Source organism: Athene cunicularia (genome assembly GCF_003259725.1).
Source record: "Athene cunicularia isolate RWA chromosome 1 unlocalized genomic scaffold, athCun1 chr1_part1, whole genome shotgun sequence".
Lineage (NCBI taxonomy): Eukaryota > Metazoa > Chordata > Aves > Strigiformes > Strigidae > Athene > Athene cunicularia.
This window is the reverse complement of record NW_020799091.1, coordinates 63,692,977-63,706,138: the sequence shown is the minus strand read 5'-3', so window position 1 is coordinate 63,706,138 and position 13,162 is coordinate 63,692,977. Positions and strand designations below refer to the sequence as shown.

The 13,162-nt window shown below is 43.5% G+C and overlaps 1 protein-coding gene across 1 annotated transcript in view; it reads right to left on the bottom strand.

The window, feature by feature from the left end:
• Positions 1-6,504: 6,504 nt before the first annotated feature.
• The window catches only part of LOC113481093 (coagulation factor X-like), an 8,414-nt gene continuing 1,756 nt past the window's right edge, over positions 6,505-13,162 (bottom strand). The window contains exons 2-5 of the mRNA XM_026850411.1: positions 11,267-11,398; positions 9,357-9,532; positions 8,525-8,645; positions 6,505-7,462 (exon numbers count right to left, since the gene is read on the bottom strand). Coding sequence (XP_026706212.1) covers positions 6,915-7,462; positions 8,525-8,645; positions 9,357-9,532; positions 11,267-11,398 — 977 coding nt within the window. The 3' untranslated portion in view covers positions 6,505-6,914. The remainder of the gene's footprint in view (positions 7,463-8,524; positions 8,646-9,356; positions 9,533-11,266; positions 11,399-13,162) is intronic.

Below are 13,162 nucleotides of genomic sequence, written 5' to 3'. Positions count from 1 at the left end.
GAGGTGTAGGTACCGAGGGGACCACAGCGCCACCCTGGGATGCTGTGCCATGCACCAAGCAGCTGGGGCAGCCCTCCTGCCTGGCCCAGGACAAGAAGAAGGATAAACCCATTGACGTGCAATGGCAATGGTGCTGCAGGGAGTTTTTTGGCTCCCAGCACAGGCAGGTTCCTGGGAAGAACAGTCAGAGCAACAACCGGTAAGAGCAAAAAGGGGGGTTTTATCTGAGTTAGAAACTTAGAGACCGGTCTGAGTTTTCATGTCATAAATACCCAACTATCATTTGAGCATGCAGTTCTTTTAACAAAGTATAACTGATCTGAGCATTCATGGGTAAATCTCAAGTAAAAATTCATTTCCCATCAACTGCAGCTTTTAAAACAAGCTTCAGTGAGTACCAAGGCAGGTTAGTGAAGTAGTCCACATGCCTCGCTAAGGCCAGGCCCTGCCAACCCGGGTCTGATGTTACAGCTCACATCATGGACCCTAATGCCTTCAGCAAATAATTAACTGCCGCATTAAAACTGCATTGTGGGAGGGTTTTCCTGCCCAGTCTCTGCAGGGATGTTCCAGAAGTTCACTTGGAGTTAAAACCCTTCTAATAAAAAGTTTGATTTTATTCACAGCCGGTTCATAACCTTACATACTTATATTTTTTCCTCCTTAGTATTTCTGTAGAACTAGTTAATATAGCCTCCCATCCTCTTTAGTTAACTGTGTGTTGAGATTCCTTAAGTAAATGAGCTCTCTGTGCTCTCCTCAGTCCCCTGAGGCCATCAATCCCCATTATACCTGTTCCAGACAGGGGTTTCTTGGCCAGAGAAAGGGGGGCTGTTGGCAGTGGTCATATCTGGTGTGTGTGGGGTGGGGTGCTCAGCCAGCACCTCGTGCACCCAGAAGCTGCTGGGGAGGCTCACCTCGCCCTCCTCACCTTGCACGGTGGTGGCTGCGTTGCTTTTCCTTACTCCCCTGGCTGTCCATCCCCACGAGAGCACCTGGCAGTGGGGCTGCTGCTGTAGTCCCTCTCTGGCCTGTGACTACTTGCCTTTACCTTCCCGTGATAACGAATATCGCCCCGTGCATACATAGTATGGCAGATCTGGCTCCCTTCAGCATGAAAAATATGTCACCACTTGATGTCAGCACAGGACTTTGCAGAACCCAGCACAAAACGGTGGATCTGCAGAATTATTTTTTTTAAAACAAAGTGCTTACATTTTGCAAACTTATGTCAGTTAAGAATGCTTGTAGGTATAAAGTAGCTATTCAAATTAGATTAATATTTACAACACAGAGATTCAGAAGCTGTATTCTCACCAGATATTAGTTTACATGGTAATTTTTTTCTTACGTGTTTCTTAAAAAAGTATTCCTTGACTGAGCAGCTGTGTCCTTGGGAATGGGCCACTGTGTACTCAAGTACATTATGGCACTGACTTTGCTTTTTCTGCATTGATATCAATGCAACAGCCTTTATGTTTTAATGTTCATATTACTATGGAAAATTGCACAAAGGGAGGGTATTAAAAGGGCAGGCTTTTCCTCACATCTTTCTTTATGGAGAGTTACTGGGATTTCTTTTTCCATTCCTTTAATTACCACAGTGAGCACATGGAGACGTATTTCATTAGGGAGTTCTGCACCCGATTTCCTGTAGCCCTAATTAAGAATTGCCTCCTGCTTTAAGGGTTACTCTTTCCAGCATGAAGGCTGCAGTTCCTCAGGATGGAGTAACTGAGCTAGTTGGTCCTGCTTTAGAACCTGGTTCCCATGGAAGCCCATGGGAAGCCAGAGGAAACAGGTTTGCAGACCAGCTGCTGGGGCAGTGATGGGGCAGTGATGGGGCTATGCCAATGCCACCCACCTCATGCTGTGAGCCCTGGCTGGCCGCCAGCCCTGCTGCAGTGGGAGCGGCTGAGGACAGCTGTCCTGAGAAACTCTTGTCATAGGTTTTCTGGAAATGCACACCTCAGTTAGCGAGAGGGGACAGCAATTATTTTCCAGAAAACATCACCCCCGCACTAAGCAAATGATGTAAGCTGGTGGCTGGGCTTGCAGCCACGTTTCTCCCTGGGGGTCGTCCTCCCACTGAGCAACACACAGGCACAGCAGTTAGTTGTGTGTTGTGGACACTGAAGATGGTTCAAGGTGAAGTGGACTGTGGTGCACCTGCCCCGTAGCAGGAGGTGCAGGCTAACATGAGCAGCTCCAGCCTGCCCTCTCCTCCACCTCACCTCTCTACATCCTCTTCTCTTTGCATTAGCCTTTGACGGGGAGCTCTGGGACCGGGGTAAGGGAAAGCCCACAGCTGCTTGCTGCTGCAGAGCTGGGAGGACGAGGTGGGACAGGGATGGGGCCCACGAGAAGCAGAGCTCTCCAGTGTTGCCTTGTACCATGCCCCCCACCCTAGTCCTGTGGACCCTCTGGACTCTCTGGGAGCATGGGGGCAGACAGAAATGGAAGAATGTGTTTTCTCTGACATGCATAAAGATGTGTAGGCTGGTAAAGCTCAACTCACTGGAAGTGAGGTGATAGCAGGGCCTTCCCCAAGCCCCTCTGATCCAAGACATCCGCGCTGCAGATGGACCTGGCAAGTTTCTTGCCTCTGCCTCCTTTCCTGCCCGATTTTGCCTGTGGTATGGTCTTCAAAACCCCACTGGCTTCCTCTGTGCTCTTTCCTTGCTCCAGGTTACCCAGAGTCCTGTCTGGCAGGGAGAGGAGGTAGGAGCAAGCGCAACCAACAACTGATGTGCTTGCAGTCCTGCTGCAGCCCATCCTGGGCAATGCCTGTTCACATCCATGTGGCACAGGGAAGCAGACAAAATGCTGCTGGGCCACCAGCTACCTGTCTGATCTCTCTTTCCCCATGGGGAAGAGCCCTGGAGAAGCTGCAGGTAAATCACAGCAATAGTTGTCAACTCAAAAGAGATGGAGAGGGAGGAGTCCAGGTTTTCCTCTGGCTTAACTCAGTAACTCCTCTGTCAGAGGTATGTATTTTGCGGGGGGGGGACACGGACGGACAAATATGTTGTGGAGCTTTAGTCTATTCTTTGCATAGAGAATATGGAAGTGGAAGCAGCGGATTCAGGAACAAGGAAGAGCTTTTTCAAATTAGAGAAAAAACAATTCTTTGCAGGCAACTGTTTAGGACCAACGAAAAGGGAGTGCATCCTGCAGCCTCAACTAGACACCAGCTGGTCCAGAACAGGTGACTGTGGTCATGTGTAGTCTTGGTCAAGAGCTAGCAATGAGTGACACAAGCTAATCCCATTTACTTGCTGATATACTCTCTCCGCATACAAAGCATGGTTATCAGCATGCATGCTTATAAGCAGCACAGGTCTTTGTGTATACAGAAGCTGCAAAAATGTTGGCTGAACTTTGTCCAACCAGCAGAGAGGTAGCACATACTCTGCAAAGGGTTAATGCTTAGTGCAATTAAAATGGTTTTAATTCAGCTAAACAGCTGGACTGTCATCAGCCAGTTCTGTTCACTACCTGCAGAAAAAAAAAAAAAAAAGTTTTTCTTGTCAAATCCAAAGTGCGTTTCTAAAAGCTGGAGGAACTTGCAGCCATTTCAGAGGAACATCAGCACTGTTCTTCTGGTTTGGTAGCAGATTGCAGCAAATCCTGGGGGAGCGAGCAGGGGGATGACTCTGATTCTCTCCCGTGGATCCTGTACCCACAACAAGGACTTGAGCCTAACCACAAGGTTGTACAATTCTCCTGACATTCTGGCAGTGAAAACAAAAGTCACCTTGGAACCATTCTGGTATCTGCCTCACCCCTGGAAGCATTCCAAGGCCAGGCTGGATGGGACTTTCAGCAACCTGATCAAGTGGAAGATGTCCCTGCCTATGGCAGGTGGGGTTGCACTAGATGATCTTTCAAGGTCCCTTCCAACACAAACTCTTCTATGATTCTGTGATCTCTGTAGATGTAATCTCTGACATTTTCTATTTTTGTGCATATATTGCTTAAAATAGCAATCTTCGTTAGTATTTAATTTATTAAAATACATTCTGTCTTTACTTCCACCTTCATGTTTCTTAACCTTTTTTACCACATTTTTCTTAATATTCTTTTCCCTACCAAAATTGCAACCAATAAAACTGGGTATGGAACAGCCAGAGGATGGCAGAGCACATGCACAAAGCCGTATCACTTAAGCTCCTAGACAGTTTCAGTAATGGATAAGGGGGTTTAGTAAGGTGGTTATTTTTGCCCTGAGAAGAGCAATATCCTGATCCCCTGTGAAAAATGCAGAAAAATCTCTTTGGAGTCTGTACCATTCGGATGAGGACTTTATTTTTTCTCCAATTTTCTCTGATAGTGTCTCCACATTGTACTAACCTGGACTTCAGGATAAAAATGGTTCAGGATCACTCACAACGAAACCTAAGCAGAGTGTTTTTCAGGCAAACTCCTGAAATGCTGACACAGTCTGAAGTGGGCACTGAGGAGATAAGAAAGTGTTTGGTGTTTATGTGGAATTCAGACTTTTTTATGCTGTTTTCTGTTCCTCTCTGCCCGCTTCTGTCCCTTGAGGTCATGGGGCAGCAGCATTGCAGCTGTGTCCAGATGTTGTGATTTAAGGTGTTCCTGTGACCAGCCAGTCACTTCCTCTGCAACAGATTCAGCAGGAGGAAAGCCCTGACCTGACCTAAACAGCACCAATGCAAAGCCAGCACCAGAGAGCGTCCACCCACAGCCCAGATATGACTGGGTGGTGGAAGTGACTCCTGCCATAAACCTGGCTCTCAAGCTGTGGGAGACATGGACTCTGTGGACTTGTGCAACTGCTGCACTGCCAGATTGCTTTTGGAAGTTGTCTTCTGTATATACGACAGTAGAAAAAAAAAATCCATATTGAAAAAAGATGGCAAAAAAAGCTTATTCAAGTTTCAAAGTAAATCTTCCAGAATGATGAGTTAAAACTCTGTCTTCTTCATGAGGACTCAGACAGCATTTCAGCAGAGTACAGATGACATGATGTGTGCCTTGGTATGTGTCTTGAGTGAGAATCGCAATTCTTTCTGCAATTAAGCAACTGGGATAAGTGCCCCTGCAGAGAGTATTTGTTCTTATCTGGTAGTGAACATCTGAGTAGATTGATGATGGTGTTTCACACCTGGCAACGCAAACTGGGAGGTGAGGAAGGAGACACTTAGATGACTGATTCCTCTGAATGCACGTGTAGCTAAAGACGGTGATTGAAGCCCATTGAAGGTTTCTGTACATTTTGTAATTGATTATGAATAAACTTGGAGTTCTGCAGAGCCGGGGCAAGCGGTAATACAGGGCTGGGTAGGAGGAGAGACGGATGGCAACGACGGAGTGGGTCAGCAAGTGCAAGCCCTGTGCAATGGCCTCCCCATAGTCCCTGGGACATGTCTGAGCATGGCACACACTTCCATATATCAGGTTTGGTTCTCTCGGAATATAGTTTAGGGCTGAACTATAATCAGAAGTTTCAACAGAGATCCTATGGGAAATCAAGCAGGGGTAAATCCTTTGGAGGAGTGATGTCAGGGAGTCGCTTATGCAGCCATCAGGGGTTGAACTTCTTTCTGTGGCTTGAACACCATGACCTGAGATCTGCTGTCACTCCAGGACTGAGTTCATTTAGTGGTCTTGAATTTCAGGAGATGTGACAGAGAAAAAAGGGGGAAATTATACAAATGAAAGAGACTCCCCTGTGATTTTTCTGAGTTTTTCACAGGGGAACAGGCCAGTGGTCATTGCAGGACAAATATAACCACCTTATTCCTTTCAAATGGATCAACGCAATCCATATTAAAAATTACCCCAAAATGGTGACTTTCACACTTGCAAACTGGGTATTATGAACCCAGCGAATCAGAAAAATATTGCACACTTAATGCCACGATATAATCTGTAAGATCTCTTTTTTCCTTCTCCTTGAAAATATATACCGACACACTTTTTGAAGTACATCAGAGTACTTCATGTTTCTGTAGAGACTCAAACATCTACTTCACCATTTTTATGGACCACTAAGCTGGCTGAGAAACAAGCCTTTTTCCCTCTGGATTGAAATAAGGCAGACAGAGGATGTCAGGTTCAGCTGATTAGAGAGTCAGGCTTTTCTTAGTCTGGAAAGACTATTTATCTTTGTAGATTTAAAAACTCCTTAGTTGGGAATAATTTAAATAACACTTTATTCAAATGATGACATGCAACAATATTGCAATTTGTAGGGTATGCAATGCATTCACTTTATTGTAGACAAAATCACAACATCAATAACGCTGATGAAGAAAGTATCAGAATGAAAGCAGGAAAATATCAGAACACCAGTTATTTTGGTGATGATAAGCAAGCCTTTCCAATTCAATGAGCTTCATCTAACAACTCACTTGATTTAGTGACATGCCCAGTTATTTAGACTTGTGTGGATATATGGGTGGTTTTCACATTTTCTGAATTTTCTGTGTATAGGTATATAAATCTAGAAAATTAAATAGCTTTTCCAGAGGCTTTTAAAAAGCTGTCCTACTCTGATACTGTTTTACTTTGATATTACCCTAGTCTATTTTCTATAAAACACGTACTGCCACAGAAATGTTGAGCTAGTTCCAACCTTCATCGCAGTGGGAGGGGGTTTATCAACAAAGGCAAAGCCTCCAAAAGACAAATTTAGGTTATTACAGCAAGAGCAGGGAAGTTCCTAAACCATTTGAAGAAATCTCATTATTGTCCAAAACCATCAAGCTCTGCCGGAAATCCAAGCTCACCTTCTGAAAACCAGGCATTAGCTCATGGAGTAGTATGTCCTTCTTAAGGGAGGCACAAACTATCAGAATTTTAGTAAGCATGTTAAAAAGAAGAAAATAGTACTTAGGGATCAGATCTGATGGCTAAGACAATAAGGTTGATCAAATGCCAAACCATTAAGAGTCCTCTGTTAAAACACTTCTTACCCAGGGTAGGAACTTTGACAAGTTGGTGTATACTCCATACTTCCCTTGCCTTCCACACCCTTCTCCCCAGCTGATGATACCAGTAACAAAATAAGTGCCATTGTATTGGGTTACATGGGGGCCTCCTCCATCTCCTTGGCAGACATCTTTTCCATCTTTATCATAACCTGCACAGAACATGTTTTTTGTGACCGGGCTACGAAGGGCAAGCCTGCAAGTGACCCTGTCCACATAAGGGATTTGAAGCACTTTCATTCTTTTGACTGGCCTTGCACGTTCAAATGTGTTCCCAAAGCCACTGACAATTCCAAACGTCTGTTTCATCAGAACGTCTTTAGTAAAGTCTTCTTCTGGAAGGCATGCTGGGACAACATCCTCAGAAAATGTGATAGGTTCCTCTAGTTTGAGAAGGGCTATGTCGCTATCAAAAGTTTTTTCATCAAAATCAGGATGTGGAATTATTTTTTCCACTCTGTGTATTGCTCTACTTGGCTCTTCCTTTTCTTTGTCCACCATCCCTGTGCCAGAGTATTAAAGTAGTTGTTAATAAGACAATACCAACAAGTCTAAGCTGCACCTCATTAAATAAAGGGACCAAATTTACTTGCACTTTGTATAGGCATTGTACTGTACAAATCAAATAGATCAGTCCTGCATCCTGATACTGTAGCTTTTTATACCCATTTTGGAGGGGGTTTAGAAGGCCGCCACAATGCCAGGCAAGCAGAAAATCAGAACTTTGCTGTCAGAATAATGCTCTCAATGAAAGCATTGATATAAAGTTTTGGACTTCATCACAATATTCCCAATGGCACTCTTATACAACCAAAAGCCTCAACACAGAAGAGAAGGGTCTTGCCCCATAATTTGTAGAGCAACATAGTCAAGCAGATTTAAATAGGAAATAGATATTCATTGTCTTTTAAAACTTCAAACATTCTGCATACAAAAATGTACAAGTTTATATGTATTTAGTCTTTCTCAATTTGTATGAAGTCTCTTTGGGAATTAAATGGACAGACAATTGGAGTTTAGGCAAACACAATTTTTGCTTTAGTATTGTAGGTTGAGTACAATTTTTATGACTCAGAACACCATTTTTCTGTGCCTAGAACTTGTGATAAACTACTTTGTCATAAGGGATATTAATAAATAATAAATTAGAGGTTTCAAGTATGAAACAGTCTCAGATTGGTATCTACATGCTGTCAAAACAGTTATTGCTAGCATCTGAACGAGGTATCTGGAATTCTTCAAGGTTTGGCCAACACAGGAAATTATCTAAAGGTGTAATGTTAGACCAATTTAACTACAACAGCCCAACCTTAATTGCCTGCATACATTCTCAGTTTATGCTTGGCTTCTGTCATGTACAAAGCTTCACTAGGCCAAGCCAAGCTTAACAAAACTGTCCATTCAACAAAGCTGAATATGTATTTCACTGTCAGTTGAGACAAGAAAAGGCAGTGAGAAATAAGGAGGGTAAGAAAAACTCTGACAGAGTTCAGTGTCTTGCATGTGGAGACTAGAACATGGGATAGTTTATTTTTGTAGTAAAGGGCAAAATGAGAAGCACTTACCAACAATAACCTGTAAGTTTTCAAACTGTTGAACACAATGAGCTCCAGAAAGTATAAAATACTCATTCAGAATTGTCCCCCCACAAAACCATTCATCATACTCATCTGCTAGTAGAACAGCCTGCAAAGAGAGAGAAGAAAGCTGAAGTACAGAAACGTATGTACAGAGAAATCCTGAACAGCTGGCTGAGATTCAAGCCGTTTTCTTAAAGTAGACATTTTCATATGTATTTTCTGTCAAAGGCATCCTTCATTCAGAGGTGGTGAGAGTTCCACTGAGGTGTAGCCAACACAGTGGGAAACAAGGTCACGACAGACCTTTTTCCTGGCTCAAAGCAGAGTTTGTGCATTCAGTTATTTTGCCAACAGTTTTTGCTTGCTATTTTTTGAACAAAATTTAGCTAATATTGTAATAGCACTGTTCCTGCTTGGGTTTTTTGTTTCACTTTGGTCTTGGCTACAACAGGAATTCAGGCTGTTCTTCTGATACCACCACACTGCAACCCAAATAATGGGTTGGCTGGCAGGGAAGGGGCCCTGTGGCTCACACCCTTTTCTACGTCCTGTATCTGCAGCCCAACTTCTCTCCTAGCCTCCCCCTCCCAGCACTGATGCTGAAAAGGAGGCACAACATCATTCGTAGGAGACCTGTGCAGAAACACAGTACTCAGGGGAGTGGAATGACCACCCAGAATGTTGGCAGCAGGGGAGTCTGCCTCAAATCAAGCTAGGTCCCCTTGGCAAGCAGGGATGAGCATGATGAAGAGTAAATGGCTGTCGGTCCTGGTGAGTGGGGTCAGGTGTTAAACATCCCAGGACAATTTTACCTTACCTGCCATGGGGACACTGTGGGTAAACTGCCAGCCTCCCCCGTGACCTCCGGATGGCTGCTTGGGGTCTCGGTGGTTTCCTCATTTTCAGGATGGGCATCGGGACTTGCTGTGGTTCCTGTGACTTTCTCTCGACTGGCTTCATGATTTCTCTGAAGCTTACCACAAGGGAACTTGACTGCAAAGGCAAAATCAGAATGCTAATACTTGATGTCTGCATGGTAATGGGACTTTGAGGCATGTGTCACATACTGAGAGCAAGGGGTTCCTGTCCTTAACACTGAGTAAACAGCTGTGAAGGCTCAGCTGCTGTTACCAGCCTTCACTTTAGCTCAGAGCTACCTTTCTCGTTGATTTAAGCCAATATATAGGATGTGGAGGACCACGGTCTTCCATCTCTGCAGGGGATGGTGCCTGTGCTGTGCCTGAGGCGCCAAGCCAAGAGACATGCAAGGGATAGTAACCTCCAGCAGAGTAAAAGGACAGACAGTTGCTGTTGACAACAATTTCTGTCACCCAAGTGCCATTCAACAGAGCTTGTCTGTCAGAGTCCTTGGAACAATGGACAGTTTCATGGTCAGAAAAGTAAACCTAGCTTTGCAGTCAAAAGCAGCCTTTGGAGTGACAGATAGCTACCTACAGTGGAGGAAAATTATTTGTAGGGAAACAGGTCACTTTCAGGGAATCTACTCTTCAGGAAAATGAGAGAAAACTTGCTTACCGCAAGGAAAACTCGCTTACCGCAAGGAAAACTCACTTACTGCAAGGAAAACTCCTTGACAGCAGCCTTTTGCAATCCAATTAGATATGCAGGTGTCCTTATCAGGGTTGGCTCTGCTAGATTTTCCAAGACATTAACAAAATCTTCGCAAATGCAAAAGGACCAGAATGCTTGAAAAATTAAAATAATTTTCCACTTCTAAAACTTGCGCATTTTGAGCAAGTGGACAAATGGGTTCGGCATTTTCGAAGTATTTAAAAGCTAAGCATCTTCCATTATTGGCTTCATTATTTTTGTGTACCTGCTGTTATTAAATCTTCTGTAATTGGAAAACAGGGCAAAGTTTTCTATGCTAGGAATTATAAGCTCATGACAGCAATTTGGTATTAAATTAAAAACAGCATTATAAAAAATATCATCAGACAGAAAAGTAGACTAAGATTAATAACTGTTAATGCTCACTTTGAATGCAGGCAAAATTGATGGATTTAAATTCAATGTCAGTAGTTATTCAGGTACCTTGATTATTATATGTGAACTGCAGAAAACCTGCCTTTAGAAGAATACAGAAGAGGTGATATTTGAGGGGAAACAAGTGAGATATAACTGCAATCACATGATGTCACTACCACTAAAATTATAACGAGTCCTCGTGAACCTGCAGATTGTAAAAGAAGTTTCTTGGGTTCCTACTCATTTGGATCTGTTGGCATTCAGCACACCCCGGAGGCCTTGAAAATAGACACCAATTTTTGCCAATGATAAATCTAACCTGTTCCTTTCTAACACAGTCTCCTGAAGCTTGAAAGACCCCTTTCAGTCTGTGAGAGAAGAGGATTCTGACCTCCATTGTAATCACCAGTTTCTCATATGGCTTCATACATACCTGCTGGGACATGGGCTTTGCAGTCCGCTCCGAGAATTCACCCACTTGCACAGAACACTTCCGTGAGCTGTTTTCGCTACTGCACATCACTCAAAGTTGCACAATTTGATGTTACTTAAATTATGACCTTTAGCTAAGATTTTTATTAAATTTGTTGGCAACACCTCAAGTAAGCCATGTGAAAGGCATGAAGAGTTAGCATTATTCTTTATGCTGCAACGGCACTGCAACACATCAGCACTTCCTAAATGTGGTGAAGATGCGATGTGTGTCCCATAGAATGAACATTAACTGTGGCTTCGTACCTATAGGAATGCAGGTTTTGTTGTCATTGCCCAGGGCATAGCCAGCAGCACAGGAACATACAACTCCTTCATCTTCAGTTTTGCAGAATTGCTTGCAGTTCCCATTGTTGACCTTGCATGCATTTGGTATGACTGCAAAGGAGACAAATGTATAGGCAGGTTACAAATTCATGGTGATTCCATAAAAGCACAGGCAGCTCATAAAACCTCGCTTGCAAACATTAGTCAAACACCTCATGATTTTGGGAAATTCTGCACAAGTCCTGCCAAAGGCATTAGTAATAACAAGAGTTGCAACTCTCGTTATTTAAGAAATACTAAACTGTCAACATTTACATCTTGTGCCGTGTTTCCCAGCTATAATGGCAGCTCTTTAAGAGCAAAGGAAGGGATAATCTGTACTCCCCAGAACAGCCATTGTATTAAGGCAAAGATGAACATGGAAGTGGGTAAGAGGTTAAAATTACCAACAACTAAAGTGTCAGCAATAAATGAAGTGTTAGACTCTTGGTAGACCCTTGCAATATTCCTTTGCCATCTGTACATGGGTCACACTGCTCACCTTAGCTCAGTCCCTGGCATTGCAAGATCACAGGCAGAATGGGAGAGCTTTCCTGGCACTAACAGAGCAAGGAGAGGTAAACCAGTCCTAACAGATGCTGTCTAACCTGTTCCTACAGATTCACAACAAGATTACACAGCTCACCCACACAGTTTATTCCGCTCCTTAACTAGCCTTATAATGTCTAAAAAAGTGTTTCCTAATATCTAACCTGAGTGTCCCTCAGAGTGATGGGATCCCATTACTTCTTGTCCTAGCTCCTCATCCTCATGAAAATGGAGAAGATTTCTTGCTTTTATTACATGTTTTACAAATTTCCTTGGTTGTGTGTTATGGAACCGAAGGTGAAATATTGTGTTTACTGAATTACCTCCTATTTAAGTTGGACCACTGTTCCAGTTTCAAAAGATTGTCTTAAACTCTCATTTTGACTCATAGTAGTCCTTCCAGTCTGGAATGAGCTACAAATGCAGTGAGTAAACACCCTCTTCCATCTTGCATGTCACTGTGGAAAATACCAAGTATCAGAGGTCCTCAGGCTCACCTGTGTGGCTCATCTCTGCACTCCATATAATCTTTCAACCAATTCACACAGTTTCTCAATCAGGTGTGCACGAAATTTAGTTTCATCCAGACCAGTGCTTCTCTTTCTGTTACAGTAAAAGCGTTATATAAAATTATTTTAGAAGCCTCCCTTAATGGAGAGACCTGATATGTACTGCCTCTTTAGCACCCACCCAGCCTGTAATCCTGTCCTTGAAGGAGACTGACATGATTTGCTCTTGACTAGTGCAACTCAGCAGTTTCTTTCCTCCTTATTGGACACAAGTAATCTGGTACCTTAAGGAATAAAGACTTTCTTCTCCATTGGGAACAGAGTAACATTCTTCTTGGTCTCTCTTCCAATATCCATATACTTAGATCAGCTCTTGATTTTCACATCATGTTTATCTTATTGTATTAATTCCTTAGCTTTTCTGGTTTTATGCCAGGAAGTTTGCAACTCTTTTATATGGATCTAGGTTTTTCTATACTTCCTTCTGGAGGTCAGGTCATGAAGGAGCTCATGATTTTAATCAGTCCTCCTGTCTTTTCCTGACCTTGGGATAGTTTGGACATATGCCTTAAACACTTAAGGCAGTGGCTCTCAACATATGGTCTGTGGAGCCCTGGGGGGCTGCAATGTCATCACAGGTGGTCCACGATGGCTTAAAGCAGGGGTGGGGGACGTCCAGACCAGAAACATTTGGTCTGGCCTGAGGCAAGCACTGTGCCTTCTTTTCCCACAGCGCCCTCCCCTCAATGGTCCTCTCATAGTCGAGCTGCCCGCCCCC